General features: G+C 35.1%; 1 protein-coding gene across 1 annotated transcript in view; it reads right to left on the reverse strand.

Annotated features, from left to right (window-relative positions):
* DNER (delta/notch like EGF repeat containing) overlaps positions 1-19522 on the reverse strand; it is a 111491-nt gene that overhangs the window by 22163 nt on the left and 69806 nt on the right. Inside the window, exons 5-8 of the mRNA XM_030280061.4 lie at positions 16256-16401; positions 10360-10513; positions 7531-7644; positions 502-726 (exon numbers count right to left, since the gene is read on the reverse strand). Of these exons, the coding sequence (XP_030135921.4) occupies positions 502-726; positions 7531-7644; positions 10360-10513; positions 16256-16401 (639 nt within the window). The remainder of the gene's footprint in view (positions 1-501; positions 727-7530; positions 7645-10359; positions 10514-16255; positions 16402-19522) is intronic.

Raw genomic sequence — 19522 nt, forward strand, 5'->3', positions numbered from 1 at the left:
AGTTCCCAGCTGAGTCTCCTCACTGGACTCACCTGAGCAGCCCTGCTGGATCTTCTCTAGAGAGACAATTTATGTAATCATGGATGGCAGAACTAAACCTTTTGGAATAACCAATATTTTTCCTTCTCTACCTTTTTTCAGCCACCTTGTCTGTTTTTCCCTAATGATCAGTGTCACATTTTCCATTCTCTCTACCAAATTTTGCAATTCCAACAGTGCTGATGCCTCGCCTTAGAAAGATTTATCCTGCAGACTACAGTTTTGTAATACAGCTGTAGAGTTCACTCAAACCATATGGATCTCAGTGGGTATTTCAGTACTCTGCAATTTTTGGTTTTCCAAGTGCAATGTGTAGATTCCTATCATTGCTCTAAACAGATAGAACATCTGCTCAATCTGTTTTACAGACTGAGAAGAAAAGGAAGTCATTTTAAGCTATATATGGAACCCACATATAAAAATATTAGAAGATTTGCAGAGGATGTAACTGTTGGTACAAACCAGGGATACAGAGGCATCTGTAGCTGGTTCCAACGCTGCGACAAATGCCGTGTGCACATGGATTCAGGGCACAGAAATCTATCAGCTGAGCACATGTAGGTCCTGTAAATCCAGGACTACAGCTGCAGGAGAAGGCAAGGCTGTCTGCATAGCAGGTTCCATTGTTCTGGCAGGGAGATGATGCACAAGGGTCTATCTTGTCCTCACAAGTGGTTCCTAAAAACCCTAAAAGAAATAAATGGGTTTGATAGGTAAGCATCCTGATATGCATACAATTTTAAGAACTAAAGCATGTTAAAAGTTAGCCATTGAGAGATCTGTATTCCTTTCTTTTTTCATTCTATGAATATTATAAAAATACAGACTTCTTAGACAATAAACTTTAAGTTTACCTATTAGCATTTTCTGAAAAGAGATGCTTCGGCTAATATCATACTATAAATGATTAAAGCAGTGAATTGCAAAAATATTTGCTGAAACTGACAGTGCTTATCTGCTTTCTGAGTGAATTTGGCTTGGAAACAGAAGAGATTTTCTAAAGACCAGGATCTGGCTAGACTAAGAGAAAAGAAGAAAATCCCAAACCAATCTATTTTTCTTCTGTTAACATGCATGTAAAATGTAACAACCTCTTAAACATAACATGGGTTTATTGAGTTTCAATAATTTAAATATCTTTTACAAGAACAAACTTCTCATTAGCAGGAGAGACAATGATTTATTGAAGTAACACCATGCCAAAAACAGATATAAGGAAAAGGATATTCTTGCAAGGGAACTTTTAATCAGATGTAGGGAAGAATTATGTTTTAATAAACTAGAGTAACTACAGCTTGTATCTATACATACACATACATCATGTATGTAGTAATACAATGCATGGTTATTGTATCCTAAAGCAAGTCAGAAAAGCATATTCAAATTCTATAACCCTTCTGAATAAAATAACTAACTGTTCTTTCCATTTAGTTATATATTTTTTTAAAATAAGTATTTGGTCCTTTTGTACAGACCATCACCTTTCAGGCCTAAAATTCCCTGGAATATCTTACATTGTAAAAAAGCTCTTAATATTACAGTAGAATAACAAAGGTGAGTAACACATATAGAGCATACAACAGAGACCTACTCACAGAGTTAACAAAACTTAGAGTAATGTAACTAAGATGGGAGGTCACAATTGCTATGTGAGCACCAGAGTTTTGGATTTTTTTGGTCACAACTGGCAGCAGGATTTTTGGGGCATCTTCAAAACATTAGGTGCTGGACAAATGACTTTCAACGCTGCATCTCCCTTACATATCCATAAGTCTTGTATATAGAATGATGGAATGAAAAATATGGAAAAAATAATCTAATTTACAAGGAAAAAATGTAGCTAGAAAGATGGAAAGAACAGACATAACCTACAGATTGGACTTTTAAGCTTTGTTATACAAACTCTGCAACAGACCAGGAGAGAAAATCAGGTCTGGCAGGACACAGATGAAGAACAGGCATGAGCCTTCTGTCCTCCTCATTGTGCTGTCCTATGGCTTCAATTGCTTCATGACTTTGTCAGGACCACCTGCTCACCAATGCTGAACAGAGAGAGCCTAAAAATACATACTATGGAATCCTATACTAGAGGTCCCTCCTGTAGATAATAACTAACCCAAGAGCAAGGATGTAATTCCAGCACCAGTTCACTAGCAAAGTAACAAAGCCTGTATTGTTGTAATAAAATCTTGGTCAGATTTAAAAGAATCTGCAAGGACTTTTAACTATTACCAGGAGGAGATCAGCCAGTGAGTCCAGTGCAATCTTTCAAGCAACTCTGAAACCAGATTAAAAAGGTTTAAGGAGATCTGAGGTCACACAACGACACTAATAAAACCTTTGCAGTAATCTTCCCTCCAAAGAGGAGGTTACTGGCAGATGGCTAATGTTTCAAGTGACAAAGCACTTCAAGAACATATGCAGGTTTAAAATACAGCAAAACATGTTGCCCTTGTGCTATCTTTGACTGCACTGTGAAATGTGTTTTAGGTGATTCTGGAAGTTCAAATCTCAAGCATGAGTCAAATATCTGAAAATACTCAAAGCAGAAAATATGGGAATCTATTATCCTGGCAATTCATTCTGTTTAAATCCATACCAGTCCAATTATTGGAAGCAAATAATGCAAGTAATAACTACAAATATCAAATGCAGAGGTGTATTGACTGAAACAGAATCAAATTCCAGACAAAAAAAAAAAAATCATTGTTTATCTTCAGAAAAATATCCCCTGAACTGCTCTTCAGCCAGCTAACATGGACCCAACCCTGCATGTAGGTCATTGCTGGCATAAAAGGGACATGACTGAAATGTAAAATCTAGTGGTAATTTGAAAGAACTGGATACAAAATTTACCAAGGAATAACACAGAAGGTAAAGGGGAAAGGCAGTAATAGAAGATATTTATACTGGTAAAACCCACAGTACAATGTCTGTGCTTACATGGATAGCAATTTGGCTAGCTGTCAAGAAGTATAACAGTCTTCAGTTAGGTGATATGCTTTGTAAATTGCTACAGACCCCCAGGGATGTGATAGAAATGAGATCAGAAATATGATTTCAGAAACAGAAAAGCTACAAATAAAAGCCAAATTTCTCATCACAGTGGGATTCTAATTATTTGGCTACTGAAAGCAAAAGAGCCATGTACAAGTCAAGCAAGTCAAACATTTTCTGAAGACACAGCAGAAAGGCCTTTTATACAGCCTGTAGAACAACTGACTTGTCTGAATGTTACATTAGACTCAATTCCAAGAATCACAAGTATGTGAAAAATTAGGTCTGTGAATTGTGAGGGCTCAGGATTACAAAACTTTTAACTTTGAAATGCAGGGATAAGCACTAAAAGAAATACAAGTAATTTATTTTTTTCCCTATAGAAATTTGTCTTGTGAGGAAATAAATGGTATGTCATCAGAATTCTGTAAAGAGAAAAAGTTACTAATCAGAAGGATCAAAGGATCATTAAAACACTATAAGACTTTGATTGAAATTCACTCTAGCTAAGTCTTTCTGGATAAAGATGAATAGAGGCTAAACCCTTTCAAGCATTAAGGAGAAGTCTATTAAAAATAAGAGCAATTTGGGAAGGTGCCAGGTAAAAACATTAGATTAGTGGAAAGTACCAGAAGCTAAACAGCCATAAAAATTTTAATTAACAACAAAATGTTCTTCAGGTAAATTAAACTCTCTTATGGTAATATGAAATATTCTGCATTCTGATCACCAGTAACCTTGGGAAATCTTCCACACGCAACAGCTGTGTGACCCAGTTTCCTGTGATCAAGATTGTAAATGGGTTTATTCTATATAAACCTGAAGAACTTAGAATGACATCTGCAAGATGTACTAGAGAAAAAGGCTTTTACATGAACAATGAAGCAGAGAAAATAGTGAAAACCTTGAAACTTAAACTATTCTAAGTCTCAGTAAATAATTTCTGTTCTCCCAGTCAATTAACATTCATGGTGACAATGTGCATTTTCTAGCTGCTATTGCAAATCAACACATATGAATCACAACTTAGCATCTTCTGTAGCTGTCAAACTCTATTTTGTAAACCACAGAAGCCATTATAAGAGCATTCATAAATTTATTGCTTTCCAGTATTTTCAGAAATGCCTGCAGATATTTCAGGACGCTTTTGCTCAGTGAGTTGCCAGCAGTAGTTCCCTGCAGCTACTCAAATCAAACTGTCAAAAGTAAAATAAAATCAATACAAAATGTGAATTTCAAGTAATCTATATATGTTCAAGTCTTTATCATAGGATTGTTTTCGCTCTGTCTTCTTTTATTTTAGAGGATGACTGATATCCATTATTGCTGATGACCAATTTTCAAAAATAGAATAAACCAAATTAAAATATTTCTGCCCCTTCTGTCCAAGCTGGTGACCTCCACATAAAACATGTAGGAACAGCCCAAGAACCCAGTCCAATTTGAAGGGGTTGGCCAGCTGAATACAAGCTATTTTTATCAAAGATTAATATTTTCCTCTAACACTAAGACAGTTAATCTGTACTTATCATGAGGACATCAAATTTGCATAGAACAGAATTTCAGAAACATCTTGCAACAGAAGTTTATTTCTTTATTATAACTGATCTGCATTTTGCTCATTACTGTATGGCTTTGTTCTAAACCATAGTCCACTACTAGATTATTTTATTATTATCATATGAGCAAAATTTACAAAGGTTGAAGTACCTTCAAGTACCAAGTCTTTCATTCTACCTAATTTTACAAAATTTGTGTCTGGAAGGAACACATTTCCTCACCACACAATCAGGCAATTTCCATACAGTTGGGTTTTTGGTTTTTTTTACTTTAACTTTCAACAAAGATTTCTGTGAATTTGGTAACTACATAAATAAGGATAACTAGCTTCAACATCTTTAAAACTTATATTGATTTATTTAATAATATGTTTATTAAGTAAATGTAATTACATTTATTTATACCAAGCCAGGATTTTTTATATTTGTAAGTATTATGTGTATATTTAGTTCCACTTCAGGGTCTTTTGGAAATACACAAAACTTCTCAGAAGCTTAAAGAAAATGGAGGAACCAAATCTGTAAACTGATGATCAGTACCCCAAGCAGTTTAAATAAAATCTGTTAATGTTACTTTCAATACAATAGTCTGTTATACACTACAATAAGTGGAAGAAAATGAGAGGAGATATTTAAGAGCGGTAAGGATGAAGTGATTCTGAATATAAATTTCAAATATGTATTTTCAGGTTGGCATGTTTACAATGTGAAGGGCTTTACAATGTCTAGAAGTTCTTTGCATGAACATTTCAAAGTAATATTTACTAAATGTATGTTTATTGACATAAAATTAATAAAACTATCAAAGATCCCTATCAATTGTAAGCAAATACAAGATCCAAAGATTATTCTGAAAGTAACAGTGTCAAAATTTTAAACAAGTCTTTGGTCTTCAGTATTGCTTAAGCTTCTTCACTCCAAATTCAAATACAAAATCCAATTTTCTCTTTACAGGTGATTCAACAACTTAATATGAGTTTATTTTCTGACGTATTTTGGATATTAAAACCTACAGTGCATCCCACAGAAAATGGAATCTGTAAGCATAATGAAATTTTCTTTACTAAAGGACTCTTAAGACATTAAAATTGTCTAAAGAGTCATCATTAATTGTTCATATCTGAGGCTGCTTTTTCAGGGCCTCAGATCTTGCCTTCTGTCAGTTATGTACTTTTTCATGAGCAACAGATCTCACCATTCTTCATTGTTTCCATCTCATTCCTTTATCTGCCATCTTTTTTTTTTACCTTGTGCGATAGTTGCCACATTTTGTTATCCTTTTCCAAGCCACATTATATCTGCAGACTGTAGTTCCTACACAAACGTAAGTTCCTTGGTTACCTTTCCCCGCTGTGCTGAATTAGCACTACAGAAAGAAAAGCCTTTCTCAACAAATAATTACTATTAAGCAGAGCAGAATAGCAACGGAGCAAGAGACCTTACTTAAATTAGAAAATTGGGGGTTGGCAGGCAAATTTGCAAGTTACTGCATCCGCAATTTTCAATTAACTACACTGTTGTATTTACAAAAATTACCGAATCTCTTCAGAGATTAAAATCCAAACAAAAGCTCCCAAATTATGCCTCTGTGGAAAGATAACACCTCAAAAGATGTAAGAATGGCACGGCCACAGTGCACGGCACGGCCACAGCGCCTGGCATGGCCCTGTAGGGCTCTCAGCCCAGCAGAGCCCTGCCCTGTGGGCAGCAGGAGAGGAGCTGAGCTGTGATCAGCATATTCATTAACAGGCCATCAGGAACGAGCAATTAATGAGCCACACACAGAAACACGTATGGCAGGCATAAAACAACCAAAAATCCCAGTTGCTGCTCTTCCCAACACTATTGGAAAGATCATTGCCTACACTTCTTCCTTAAAGATTCTTGAACAGATTTCTTTGGGAAATAACAAGTAAATTATAGACCAAGTCTAACATGTAATGTTTTTTCTCCTGAATTTCACTACTATTTATAAGGGAAAAAATTTCCAAAAAATTTCCACATGCAGGATCTGCATGGCTGTCAATATGTCAGTGTCTCAACACAGCAGTTAAATGTTAAAGCACAGCACTCTAGAAAAGCAAGGAATCAGCCTGAAGAAACTACAGATGATCTTCATTGTTAAGCATGTAGGTATTACCAGAGCAGTTATCAAAGACTTGCACCCTTAGAGCAAGCATTAAAGTACTGGCAGAACAAAACCAACATCCACAGATCAAGGAAGGACAGAAGTATAATTAGTACAAAGTTCCAATCTTAATTATAAATAACTAATAGGAGGTTTCATAATTGAAAACTTCCACTCATGATAATTTTTTCATGTGCAATTTAGGGATCTGTCATTGCAGTCAGCACAGTGTTATGAAAGCACACTCTGGCATTGGGGTGTCCTTGTTTCACATTTACAAGGTTTACCAGTGAGAATCAGTGAGAAGCTTTCATGTCAAGAAAGAAATATGTCCAAATGGAAAGAAGAATTAATTAAAAATTTTGGAGGACTGAAATAATTCCTTTAGTTATTACTTTTACACACATTTTAGCAAACTAGCCCATGTGCAGAAAAGTGCAAATACTACAAGGGAGACATCTTTTTCTCACAGATTTAGTGGACAACATAAAAATCAGATCACACCCTGAGTCTCCTCAAATTTGCCTTTATCATCAATGCTGGGGCCTGATTTCTACTGTAGAATTAAAAAACATTTCTGCACCACATATACACTGAAACAGTAAACTCCTACAACACTTCATATACTGTTTATACATATGCTGATTATCCCAAGATTTCTCATCTCGTTTTTTTTTCTGCTTACAGTTAAAGCTAAGGCACAACTTTTAAAAATGTAAATATACATATCTACACATCAATATAACTGAAAATTCTGAGGAAAACCAGCACCTTGTATGAGGTACTAGAAAGGTGTTTGCTGGTTACCTTCTGGGCACTGACAGCTGAATCCACTGAGGTGGGATGAGCAGGTCCCTCCATTCTGGCATGGCTGCTGGATGCAATGATCAATCTCTGACTGGCACAGCTCTCCTGTGTAACCTACAAAACAGCTCACAATATTCAGAAGATGGAGCAAAAACAAGGGTTTACCACTAAACACACTGTTCAGCCATCCAAATAACACCATTACTTTTCTTGAATCAAATTAACCAGTATAAGCAACAAAATCGAGGACAGTCTCACATTTCTTATAAAATGAGATTTCTAATTAAAATGTATACTTCATGGGAGAAGCATACAAACCCAGCAGAACTCTAGAGACTACATCTGTTGTATTTTACTGACAGCAATATTCTAACATCACTAGTGAATTGGTAATAGATATTGGGTCCTCATTGGTACTCATATAACCAAAAAAATAAAGCCATTTTCGTATGGTTTTCAAATGCAACTTGAATCCCAAGTCAATTATCTTTATCAAGGCTTTAAACAGAACTTAACACTATGAATTATTTGTGCATATGCTGAATGACTGTCATTTGCTCCTACTTCTGGGCTTCAAGAAGAGTGTTTATTTTAAGTGGGAGCTGTGAAGAACTGCTCAGCACAGTTACAAACTCTTCCAAATAAGCTTCTATAAGTTCACAAGCTACAGATTGTGTGTACTGTACTATTTGACCATAAGTTTGCTTTGTTCCATATGTCTGATGTCTGTAACACATCCTCAAAAAATGAACAAACTTAAAGTACAATCTAAATTATTCTACACTCCATACCTAAATTTCATAACAAATACCACACATTCCCCTTTCCTAATTTTTAATTACTTCCAAGAAAATATCTTGGATGCATGACTGAAGAAAAAAACTACTTGCTACACCCAGGGACACCTTATTTTTTTAAAAGGAACCCCACAAAAAAAAATATATCTTCCATAATGAGCATATTTAACCAAATGGCTGGTGTTAAAGGCTAGTAAGCTATGCCCAGGTGAGCACTGCTATGAACAGGTATAGGAGGGAAAGACCCCAAGGTGAGACAGAGAACATACATAGACAGGATTTAGCTGAGGAAGGGGAGGAAAGGGAAAAAGAAGAGGAAAGTCCCCCAAATTAAACAACTTGGGGGGGGGGGGGGAACACCCATGGTTTTATTACATAATTATTATTAATGCAATCAAAATTGGTATGTTTTTTGTGCACAGTAAGACCCATACCTATTTAAATTTATGATGTCACCATAAAATAGCTGTCAACACAGATTATTAGAGCTGCTACAGCACTACTACAAAAAAAATACCGGTAAGACTTCATCTGTACCTTCCACTTTTATATGCTATAGAGAGCTAAATTATAAAACTATTCTCTGCAATGCAAAACCTGGAAAAATAAACTGCAGTTTATTGTTAAATTATTATCTTAAATCACCTAAACTGGAGGGAAAAAATGAGGTTGAAAGCCAGAAATGTGGTCTCGTGGCACGTCCTCTTGACTGGGTTGAAGCACTTAGAGGGAGGGATCTCAGCTTCACTCTGGAAAGCTAGTGATTTTCTCTAATACTAACAGGTCTCAAATTCACATTAATTTTACAAGAGCAACAATGAAGTATTATAGAAGACTGCATCCACTGATTTCTTTCATCTACAGGCTTCACAGCTTTATTTGTTTGCACATTCAGCTGATTATTTTTATAGATTGTAACACAGTATTGAATGTGCTTAAGTGATTTAAACATTCTTCCATCCTCAAACTGTTACCAAGTTTGTGAAGGTTCAAAATTATCCTGGAATTCAGCATGTATCCAAAAGAATGTGATATGAAGGCTGAAATGATTATGCTGCTCTGAATCTTGGTACAAGAACTGGTCTTCCTGCAATTGTCATAACAGCTTGCAGGGAAAATCATTAGAGATAATATTTTCTGACATATTTATAAAAATAAATATGTCCTATCTTATTACCACCTATAGTGCATGTTTCATCCATCTGAAAGAGAATATGATTCAGGAATGGCATCCCAAATACATTGCAGGGAGTAGAAATGCAGAGATACTGAACAATCACCAGAGAACAGGGGAAAAAAGCAGTTTTTTGGTGAGATACACTCTAGGAATCATCACACCTCTACATTTTGTGCTGATATTTAACTTTGCAACATTTCCTTCTATCAGAATTTGGAAAACATGATCATGTTCACATATAAATGTTTCTGAAATTTGCACATGGAGACATATAGGGTAATTAAACTCTTACCTACGATTTTTCTTTGATATTTTTCATATGGAATCAATATTTTTTAGAAATTCAAAGTTAAATTACAACAGTTAGTTTTCCAGACTGTTTTTTAGTGTGTGGACACAATTTTTGGTGGATACAATAATTATGGGTAGAAACAAAAAACACTGAACTTAATGACTGAACCATTTGAATGCCATTAGACATTTTGATATTTAAAAACATAAGAAGAATTATTAGAAAAAACAAAAAAGCTAAACCTAAGCTTAAGTGTGGTAGTAACTGAGCACTTCTGAAAAAAAATTAAACCTGATAAAGAAAAAGCTGATATAAACTAAATTTGCTCCTGTGTTTTTAGTAGGCAAAGTTCCACTAGTTATGATTAATTCCATCACAGGGTTAAGGTTAAGACATGTGCTTTCAATGGCATTTTTCACCAGTGAAGAACCTTCCACTGCCCTTATTCTGTTGTTGCATTTTCTGTCTGTTCTGGTATCAGAAATTGCACAGTTCACTGCTCTGCAAACAGAGATGCACCGAATGTCAAGCAAAGCTGCATTATTCAAGAATTCAAAACCTACCAGGCAGGCAGCTGCAGGTGAAATTGTTCCTGTCATGTTTCTGTGCTACATCAGTGCAGGTTGCATTGTTCTGGCAAGGTTGGCTCTGACAGGCATCAAATTCTTCACACAGGGAACCCTTATATGCATCTTCACACTCACAAAAAAACATTGCCTAAAAACAAAGAGGATATGTACTTCACAATCAATTTTCAAAGATGATGTTTTAATTTAATACACTTCTAAACAAAGATGGTTTGGTTTTCCTGTTAATAACAGTAGTTGCCACAAATACATCAACTGAAAAAAGTTATTCCTTTAAATACTAAACCTGCACCAATTCTTCAGCTCAAATTTTCAATGATGTTGGGTCATTTTATCTAGACAAGGAGTCTGGGATAATATCCATAATATCTAAATCATTATACATTTTTCTTCCATTTCAGAAATTAGATTTATAGGCTGAAGTAACTGTCAGAATCAATAATGTACAGATTTACTGCAACAAAATCCTACTACAGATATGCACTCTTTACATCACAGGCACCCAGAGTGGTACTTCAGCAGTAACACTCCCTTTCAATTCTGTTAAAATATGTCTTCTTCTGAGTGTATTCATTAACTTTTCCAAACTTTACTGCTTAATAAAAATCAAGACCTCTACACCTCTTAAAGGTTTAAAGTACCTACAGGAGGCATGATACGGCACATTTCTGTTGGTAATAAAATAATTCAAATCAGATTTAAAAACTCTTTAGGTGACTAAGATTGTCAAGGAAGTCTCCAAGAAAAGAAGCAAGGAAAGCTCTCTCCTCTGTGGTATGCATTCAGATGACAACTGAATCTTTGTTCATCAAACACTAGATGGCAACATCACTCACTCTCATCTATTCCAAAGCCAGACCTTTGGTGCTGGAACGCAGCTGTCCCATGCACAAACATTGGAATGCAAAGTGCAGAACCTGCATGGAACTAGAAACAAAGAGAAGGGGGCTTCTGTTTTTGCTTGGTTTTGCTTCATATGAATAAATAGCTGCGACTTAAGTAGAAAATAATTATCTTCACCTAAATAAAAAACTTCACTCAGTAAACTCCATATTTCACTCTTCCTTAAAAATATCCCACTGTCAGCGTTCCGCAAGGATAAAATATGATACATCTTCAAAACTCAAAACCATGACTATGTTATTTATCAGGAGTACCAGAAGCCCTTCTTAAGTGTAAAGTCTACACATGTTCTGGAATTTACCCCAGCCTCTTCACACAACAGCTCTGAGTATCTCGCACATCACCAATGACAAGTTTCCAAACAAGGCTGTAGTTCAACAGAAAGGAAAGACAGTCAAGAAAGACAGAGTCAAAATTATTATGCTCACATAGCACAATAACTATCTTTAAAGTTTTATCCAAGGGTTTGATATAGGGATCAACTTACAATAGAGAGTACTTTAAAAAATGGGGTTTGAAAGCTGCAAAATAAAAGCATTTTAACACTTCAATCTGAAATATTTAATGATAAGTAACAGTTCTCCACAGAATAACTTGTCAGCATCTCAGAAGTTTAGGGTAACATCACTTACCCCAAGTGATACTACATTTTTTTTTTCCTGAATAGGTAAAATGTACTAGTATATTTGAGCAAAACTGAGTCAAGAAGCAGCTCCACACTGCCAATATGCTAGAATTAATGACAGTAAGAACTCCAAAATTATCTATCATCAATCAAGAGATCAACTGTGTATTTTACTTAAGTGCAAATATATAATTTTGGATGGCAATAAAATACATTTTTTAAATAATTTGCTATTATCCAACCTGTACCATATTATAAATATAGCTGGAATATAGTACTTTTTTGCTATTCTAGTTAGGAGAGTAATAAATCTTTTTTTTTACAATGGCAAAGAAGTTAAGATGACCAGAACAAAACTAATGTCTGCTCTCTCTTACTGAGAAAGACTTTCAGTATTTACTATAACTCAGTGTGAGTTACTATAATATTTGAGCAAAATATTGCAAGATAATTACATACTTCAGAGCATACAGTACTTAGGAAAATAAGCCCATATGCAGGACAGCATACCTTCAGGTATATATGAGGGGTTTTATAATCTGCTTTTTTACAGATTATTATCAAATGGATCTATCCCAAAGCTTCCAGCCCACACAGAAGACATGGAAAGCATTGCTATTCAATTCAATATATTATTTCTCTGTGCAGGCAGAGGCCAGATATTTTTGTGTAAATCTCATGGGTTCTAAATCTAGCAATAAAAATTCATATTTACACAGTCAGCCCATCCGTATTTTTTATGGGAGAGCCAAAGTTATGGAACAGAGCAATCTGTGAAAGAAACAACCTCTTGTGTCAGCAAAATTGTGGCACTCACAATCAATGGATGGCCCAAGTTCACTTCAAAATCTTACATGAACTCAGAAATTCACACCAGACAAATCTCTCCCCTTTGGATCAACATCAAACCTTTTCTCTTCCATTAACTGCTAACTGTTAACTCATCCTGGTGTAAAGGAGAGTAGACGAATGTGAGAGTGGGTATTTACATTGTGATGATGCCAAGACCAGTGCTATTCTTTTTGTTTCCCTTGTGGAAAAGTGGTAAGCATGGCAGCAAAAAAGGTACAAAGCTCATACAATGAAGGAAAAGGCATCACTTGAGCTCAGCACCTCTCACTGCACAGAACTTCACTCAGAGTGATGAATTTTATCTTCCATTCAAAAGCAACAATAATTGAAAACAAAACTTTGCATTAGAACTTTGCTTTTTATAACCATACTCTACAAAAGCATCTAGCTGAGTAGAAGTCAAGTTATAGATCAGCAAGAAATGAGTAAAAACTGGCCAAGACTCCCAGGTTAGACCAGAATTCATTTGTGTATAGTTATATGCACTCTATACATAACAGTAACTTCCCGTGCTTATATCACTGCAGATTGTTAACTACATTTAAATTTCCTAATAAGCAGATGTGTTCCTACATTCTTTTACATTCTACCAGATTTGAAATAAAACTATGAAGTACATAAAAGCCCAAAGACAGCCATTAATCTTCTTGGCACTGGAAGCAATTACTACAGCCAGCAGAGCTCTGAGCTAGCTCATGGCATTGGGCCTTTTATGCATTCTTCTAAGAAGTTGCTGTGCATTCTGCAAGACTAGATTGTGAAAAAACAGACTGAATTATGGATAAAAACAAACAGCAAATCGCAAAGGGTGCATTTTTAAAAAAATTAAGTTTACGTTCTGCAAAAAGAAGTGCATTGTGGGAAAGAGACATAATGGTTGTCATGTCAAGCATGAAATTTTGGCAGCCACTGGCTCCATCATTAGGGAAATCATCAAGATATTTTAGAGCACATCTCACATTATTTCAGTTAAACAATGGCAGAAACATTCTACTTAATGAAATATGTCCTTCTATTTTTATCTTATGCTTGTTTCCTATCTGAAATTCTCTGATGCACCTAATAGACCAAAGAACACGGAAAGCTCACAGATTTAGCAACACAGGACAGACAAAAATACAACATGGCATTTTGATTCCCTCTGGAGTAGGAGACTGGGTATAAATTAACTTCCTTTTGGTCACTGTATTTGATGTTCTACAAGCTACCCCAGCCCAGCAGGCACCTGGCACAAGTTTCATGGCATTTGAGAGGATCATTGGGAGCATTCCTCATTTATTCAAGTTCTAGAAAACTCAGGAGCAGTTTGTGACAGCAAATATAGAAACAATTGCATTTCTGAAGTTAAAATTTTGTTTGAAGATAGATAAATATCTTTATTGGTCATATAAATATATTTACATGATTTTTATATATATTTTATATTTAGACATATTGAGAATCCTACTAATTCTTGATCTCTGACTGCCATTAATTGCTAGATACTCTTCAGAAGTGGATTTTGACATGGTTTGTGTGTCCCACAGCTTCAGCCACAGGGCTTTGGTCAAATACAGCCTAGTGCACGTTATAACAAGAACGCTGCCTTAATAAATTTTCTGGCTGTTAGGTTCAGAGAAGGAATAGTGGAAAGATATGAACAATCCTAATTTTTTCCATCCACTTGCCAGGGAAAACAGCAGCCTGCATGTGCACGAGGCAAGGCTCTCTCATCACTCACAGTTCTGATTTTAACATGCAAAGCCCTCCAGTGTCAAGAATACAGGTTGGAACATACAGGTACTGGGGTTTTTTTGGGGTTTTTTTTTGGTTTTTTGGGGTTTTTTTTGAGTTAAATAATTGCTTCTCTTTCTTGCTGTTAAGCCAATCTGTCTTTTTTATAGAAAATTTTACTTTATTTGCTACATCTTATAAGATTATTAACATGTGGATAATTATTAGAGGCCATATATGCTTTTCCCTTAATACAGAAAATGATTAATTCTTCTGCATAGGAAGAATGGATATATAGGAAACAGCTTATTTTTATTTTGGAACATCACATACAACAAGAGAAAGAAATTAGTGTCATAAAACTGGACAAAACATAAAAATATATGAAATTAGGCAATCTATTAAAAGCTATAACTCTCAAATTGACAAAAAATGGAAAAAGAATATTTTTATATGCTGTTATGCACAGTAAACTTGAACATACTATTTATGTAAGTCAAATTCAAAATACTGAATTTATAAAATAAATATGATAAATACAGTAAAGCACAAAAACTAAACTGGACTATAAAATAGAATGCTGAATCTAAATGAATAATTTATTTGGATACCAGCCAGCTGGTATAGTAACGCAGCATTTATTTCTAAATTCATCTCACAATAATTATGTTCACACATTACCTCAAGCATTTTAAAAATTCATTTTTGAGAAATAAAACAGATAATTATTCCAGATGTTAGTACTGCCATGTATGTATAGATTACTCTGGCAATTTAATTATTGTTGTTACAATTCAAAACACCATTTTCTATCAAACATGCTTATTGGGAATTTAAATCAGAAAATGGCAGCAGATGAACTACAAGTGAATTCACTCAATATGCCAAATTTTTTGTGCTCACAGCAGGCTCACAGCTGTTAATATTTACTCAACAGTTACTACTGCTTTTATCTCTCAAATGAATAATAATAAAACCAAAAATTAACTGTGCATATTTGTGCTGTAAATTACTTTTAATCCATGAACTAAAAAATAACATGTATAGAAGGTAACTGAGTATACAAGTATCTAAATCACAAAAGCCCAGTCTGGTTTTGTAAAAGCAGAATACAGACTGCAAATTTGACAGATTTGGTTCTTATTTTCTTATGTTGCTAGATCACACAAAATCCCTGATGTCCAGTGGAACTGCTATCATAATCCCCCAGTGCAGTGTTATGTAAAGGACAAAGCTGTATAGGAAACCTTGCAACCACTACCAAATTACTCCATTTTGCTTCTTCTCATAATTGTGGTCAAGTAACTCCATTGCACTGGACAGTCTATTCTGAGTAATCAACCATTAAGACGTGGAAAGAGAAGCACTAGGTTAAAGCTAAACCTAAAACCTATGACAAGGTGGAGAACTTAACAAATCTGAGCACACTGGGCTGGAGATTGGAGATCCCACAAGTGCCCACGCTGTGGTCTTACCTTAGAGAAACTTCCTTCTACAGTGACTGTAAGATGCAGTACCAATTCCCTCACACCTGATTTGAACCATTGTTTTTATTGCCAGCGCAGAGTGTGAATCTTTGAATCTTATTTCTGTTATTTTCTTATTTCAAGTGCTTGATTTTCAGGTCTAGCAGATAAATATTGTTACTTAGTAACACCTGTGGGCTTTCGACACAGCTGTTACACAGCTGCAAGGTATAAACAGCAAGGACAATTTCCCTGTGTTTCAATTATCATGGAAATGCCACATTACAGGAATGTCTTGGTAAGTTGACCTTACCGCGTCTGGCTTGGTGATGCATTTCCCTTTCCCTGAACATGGGAAGTTGTCTGCATGGCTCCCCACAGGCATGCAGGTGCTCACTTTCACCACCACAGTCAAGCGTAGAGCCACAATGCACTTGGTAACTGAATCATTCAAAAAACCTTAAAAAAAAAAAAAAAAAAGGAAAATATTCTTGTTATATGACAAAATAGGCTGATACTGTTAATGCTCTGCAGCTAGACAAACAAATAAAACTGTTTTGAAATAAACTGCCAACTAAGAACAAAATTTCTCATACTTAATACACACCTCTCTGAATGCAAGGCATGTAAATACAAATTGAAATACATGTTGGAGACAAACCTCATTATATTGATTTTAAAAAGGAAGACAGGATGATGAAACAGATCTCCTTCCAGAGCTCAAACCTACATTTTTTAGGTTTCAAAATAAAATGCTTTTGCCTGCTACTTTTTGAAAAGTTAAAAAATATATTCCTTTAATTTCTTAATGACAAGGAACATGAAAATAAAATTTTGTGGACAAATATGTTTAAATGAATTCATAAAAGTTACTTTCAGAGCTAAAAAGCACCCAGATTCCTTACAATGGTAAAAGATGAGGAAACCATTTTCTTCTGTTTTCTATGAAGTTTACAATAATATACATATATCACTTGACAGCATTTCTTTGTGTATTTGCAATACAAGTATTATTAAATGTCTGATATCTCTATAGGCTGATATGGTAGGTAAAGATGAGCTAAACATGGAAATAGGAACACTGGACAAGGAACAGGAAGATTCATGAATCTCTGGCTAGCATCTGTAATTGCATGGAAGGAAACAAATTGTGGTTGCTAGCTATTCAAACACACCACAGCATAACATCACTATCACACATATTCCTAACAGATTTATCTGAAAAATAAAAGAAGGACAACAGGAAAGATAAAATGGGGCACACAGTCCAGGACAGATGGGATAAAGTCAGAGCTCATGTCAAAATACACAGGGCCTGCTCCTGTACTTGTGCTTGGACTGCCTCGTTCCAGCACACTGAATTAGACCACAGCCCTTCCATGTGTAGCATCAATTAATTGTTTTGTTTGGGGAAAATAAATGTGAACTGGCACAAAAACATGGGTTTGGTATAGTGTACATACTGTATGCAGAATTTATGCATAAAAAGCCACCAAAGATCCTTCCATAGACTGTCAAACCATTAACTTCACTATTCTCCATGTAGGTAGATTCTAAAGGGTCTAAGACTGTAAATGGAACGTTGCAGGCACACAAACATTCTGTGATTCCCCTTTTCTTTAGAAAATATAAAGACAATTTAAGCAAAAATTGATGGTTTTTTTTAAACAAAAATCCTTAATTTTAAAAAGAACAACACTAAATAGATGCAGTGTATGACATAGAATGTTTTTTCTTCGATTTTCCACTTCAAATTGCAAAATCCATTTACTGCCTGAATCTCTAAGGAGCTTCAAATATGCAGTTCGTCTTTCTTCCATTATAGACTGGAGATAGCATAACATTTATTCAAGAGGGAAAAAAAAGTAAAACAAAAATATTTTTAGTGAACAGGAACAAACAAAAGTTTCATGAAACAGAATTTCAAGTAAATTCTCTTTCAGAACAGCTGCTAAGCATTACTTACATTTTGCATATGAAAGTGTCAAGCATGACTAATTCTACAAATTCCACACAAAATCATGTGGAAGACTTGCATTCTTTGTTTTTCATTTTTAGATTTCACCTTTTAAAACACTGCTTTCCTTCAGCTATTAGTTGTCTATTATCCCTAAACCCTATCTACAAACAGGAAAATCTTATGTCCTACATAGACATCATTGGCTTGACTACAGCCTCTACAAGTTAGCTGAATGTTCTAAAGGATCAGATTTAAAAAAAAAAAAAAAAACAAACACATGTATTGGGTATAGTTCCAAATGCCTAATGGTCTGTTTTGGCTAGTGAAGATTATTGTAATCTGATGACCTCTTCAAAGCAAGCCAATTTATCCTGGCCTCAATACATACCCCATTTTTACCCATCTGTTCAAAGATGCAGCCAGAATTTTTCTTTAACAATTGAATACGATTGTCACTGGCAGTCATGCAATTATATGTGAATGCTTGGAAGAATGTGGTATTTAGAAAATGTCTTTGGGTTCACATTTCCTTGTCTGAAGCAGATTGTTACATATTCTTCAGGACAGTTCCCTAAAGAAATATTAAATCAACCTTCTTTGTACTTTGAATCTTGTTACTATTTTGGTATCAAAAGCCCTTAGGCAAACCAGTGAAAAAATCATTATTCTCTCTGGAATGCCACACGTTTTCCTGCAATTTCTAATTATCTCACCTAATTTGTAAATATGAGAAAAATACAAACATAGGTATTTATTTTCACTTTATAGAAGTTGCATATAATGTTCTGAGATCTCTAGGTTTTAAGGCTAAAAGAAGCTTGTCTGACCATCTAAATATAACACCCTGCTTAACTCAGGTCATAGCACTTCAATTAATTCTTTCCCCAATTCCCACAACAGCAACCGAACTAGAGTGAGTTTTAAGATCTATTTTTAACTTCTAAATGGGAGAATAATTTTGGAACCATATTTACAGCTTCTTTCATCTCAGGTCTGGAGAAAAATATTACAGCAGTTTATTCCAAAAGGTAATTTTGTTCAGTTCAAGCTTGCTGGTTTTCTAAAGCCAGTTAAAACCTAATGGCATCAAAACATTTTTAGTTGCAGAATTCAGAGTTGAGTTATTTACAGTAATATTACAGAAACAATCCTCAAGCCTAATAAATCATAATGTGATATGAGTAGTCATTTAGATTGCAGAGGAGGCATTTTCAAGCTTTTTGCACACACATTTGATAGTCTGGAAAATGACTGCACAATTTCCTTGGCAGAAATCATGGTAAAACACACTACAGCTCCTTCCACCCTGGCAGTTCCTCACACATATGTTTAGGAGCATGAAGTATGGGTGCTCCTATTTCACTCACATCACAAAAGTTAAGAATGAAAAATAAGGAATAAAGTCAAACTAAATGACAGGTGTCATCACTATGTCCAGATACTTTCAGATGATCATATCATGCCATTCAGATTAATTGAGTGTATGCTTTCTAGACTACACAAATTATTTGCTTCCCCCACAAGCCCCATTACTGAGCAAAACCTTCCTTCTAAGCACAACAGTCTGAGGTCAGTGAGATGGTCCACAGTGGGCAGCCAAAATAGGGAAGACTGAAGTTA

Source organism: Taeniopygia guttata, chromosome 9 (assembly GCF_048771995.1).
Source record: "Taeniopygia guttata chromosome 9, bTaeGut7.mat, whole genome shotgun sequence".
In the NCBI taxonomy this organism is placed as follows: domain Eukaryota; kingdom Metazoa; phylum Chordata; class Aves; order Passeriformes; family Estrildidae; genus Taeniopygia; species Taeniopygia guttata.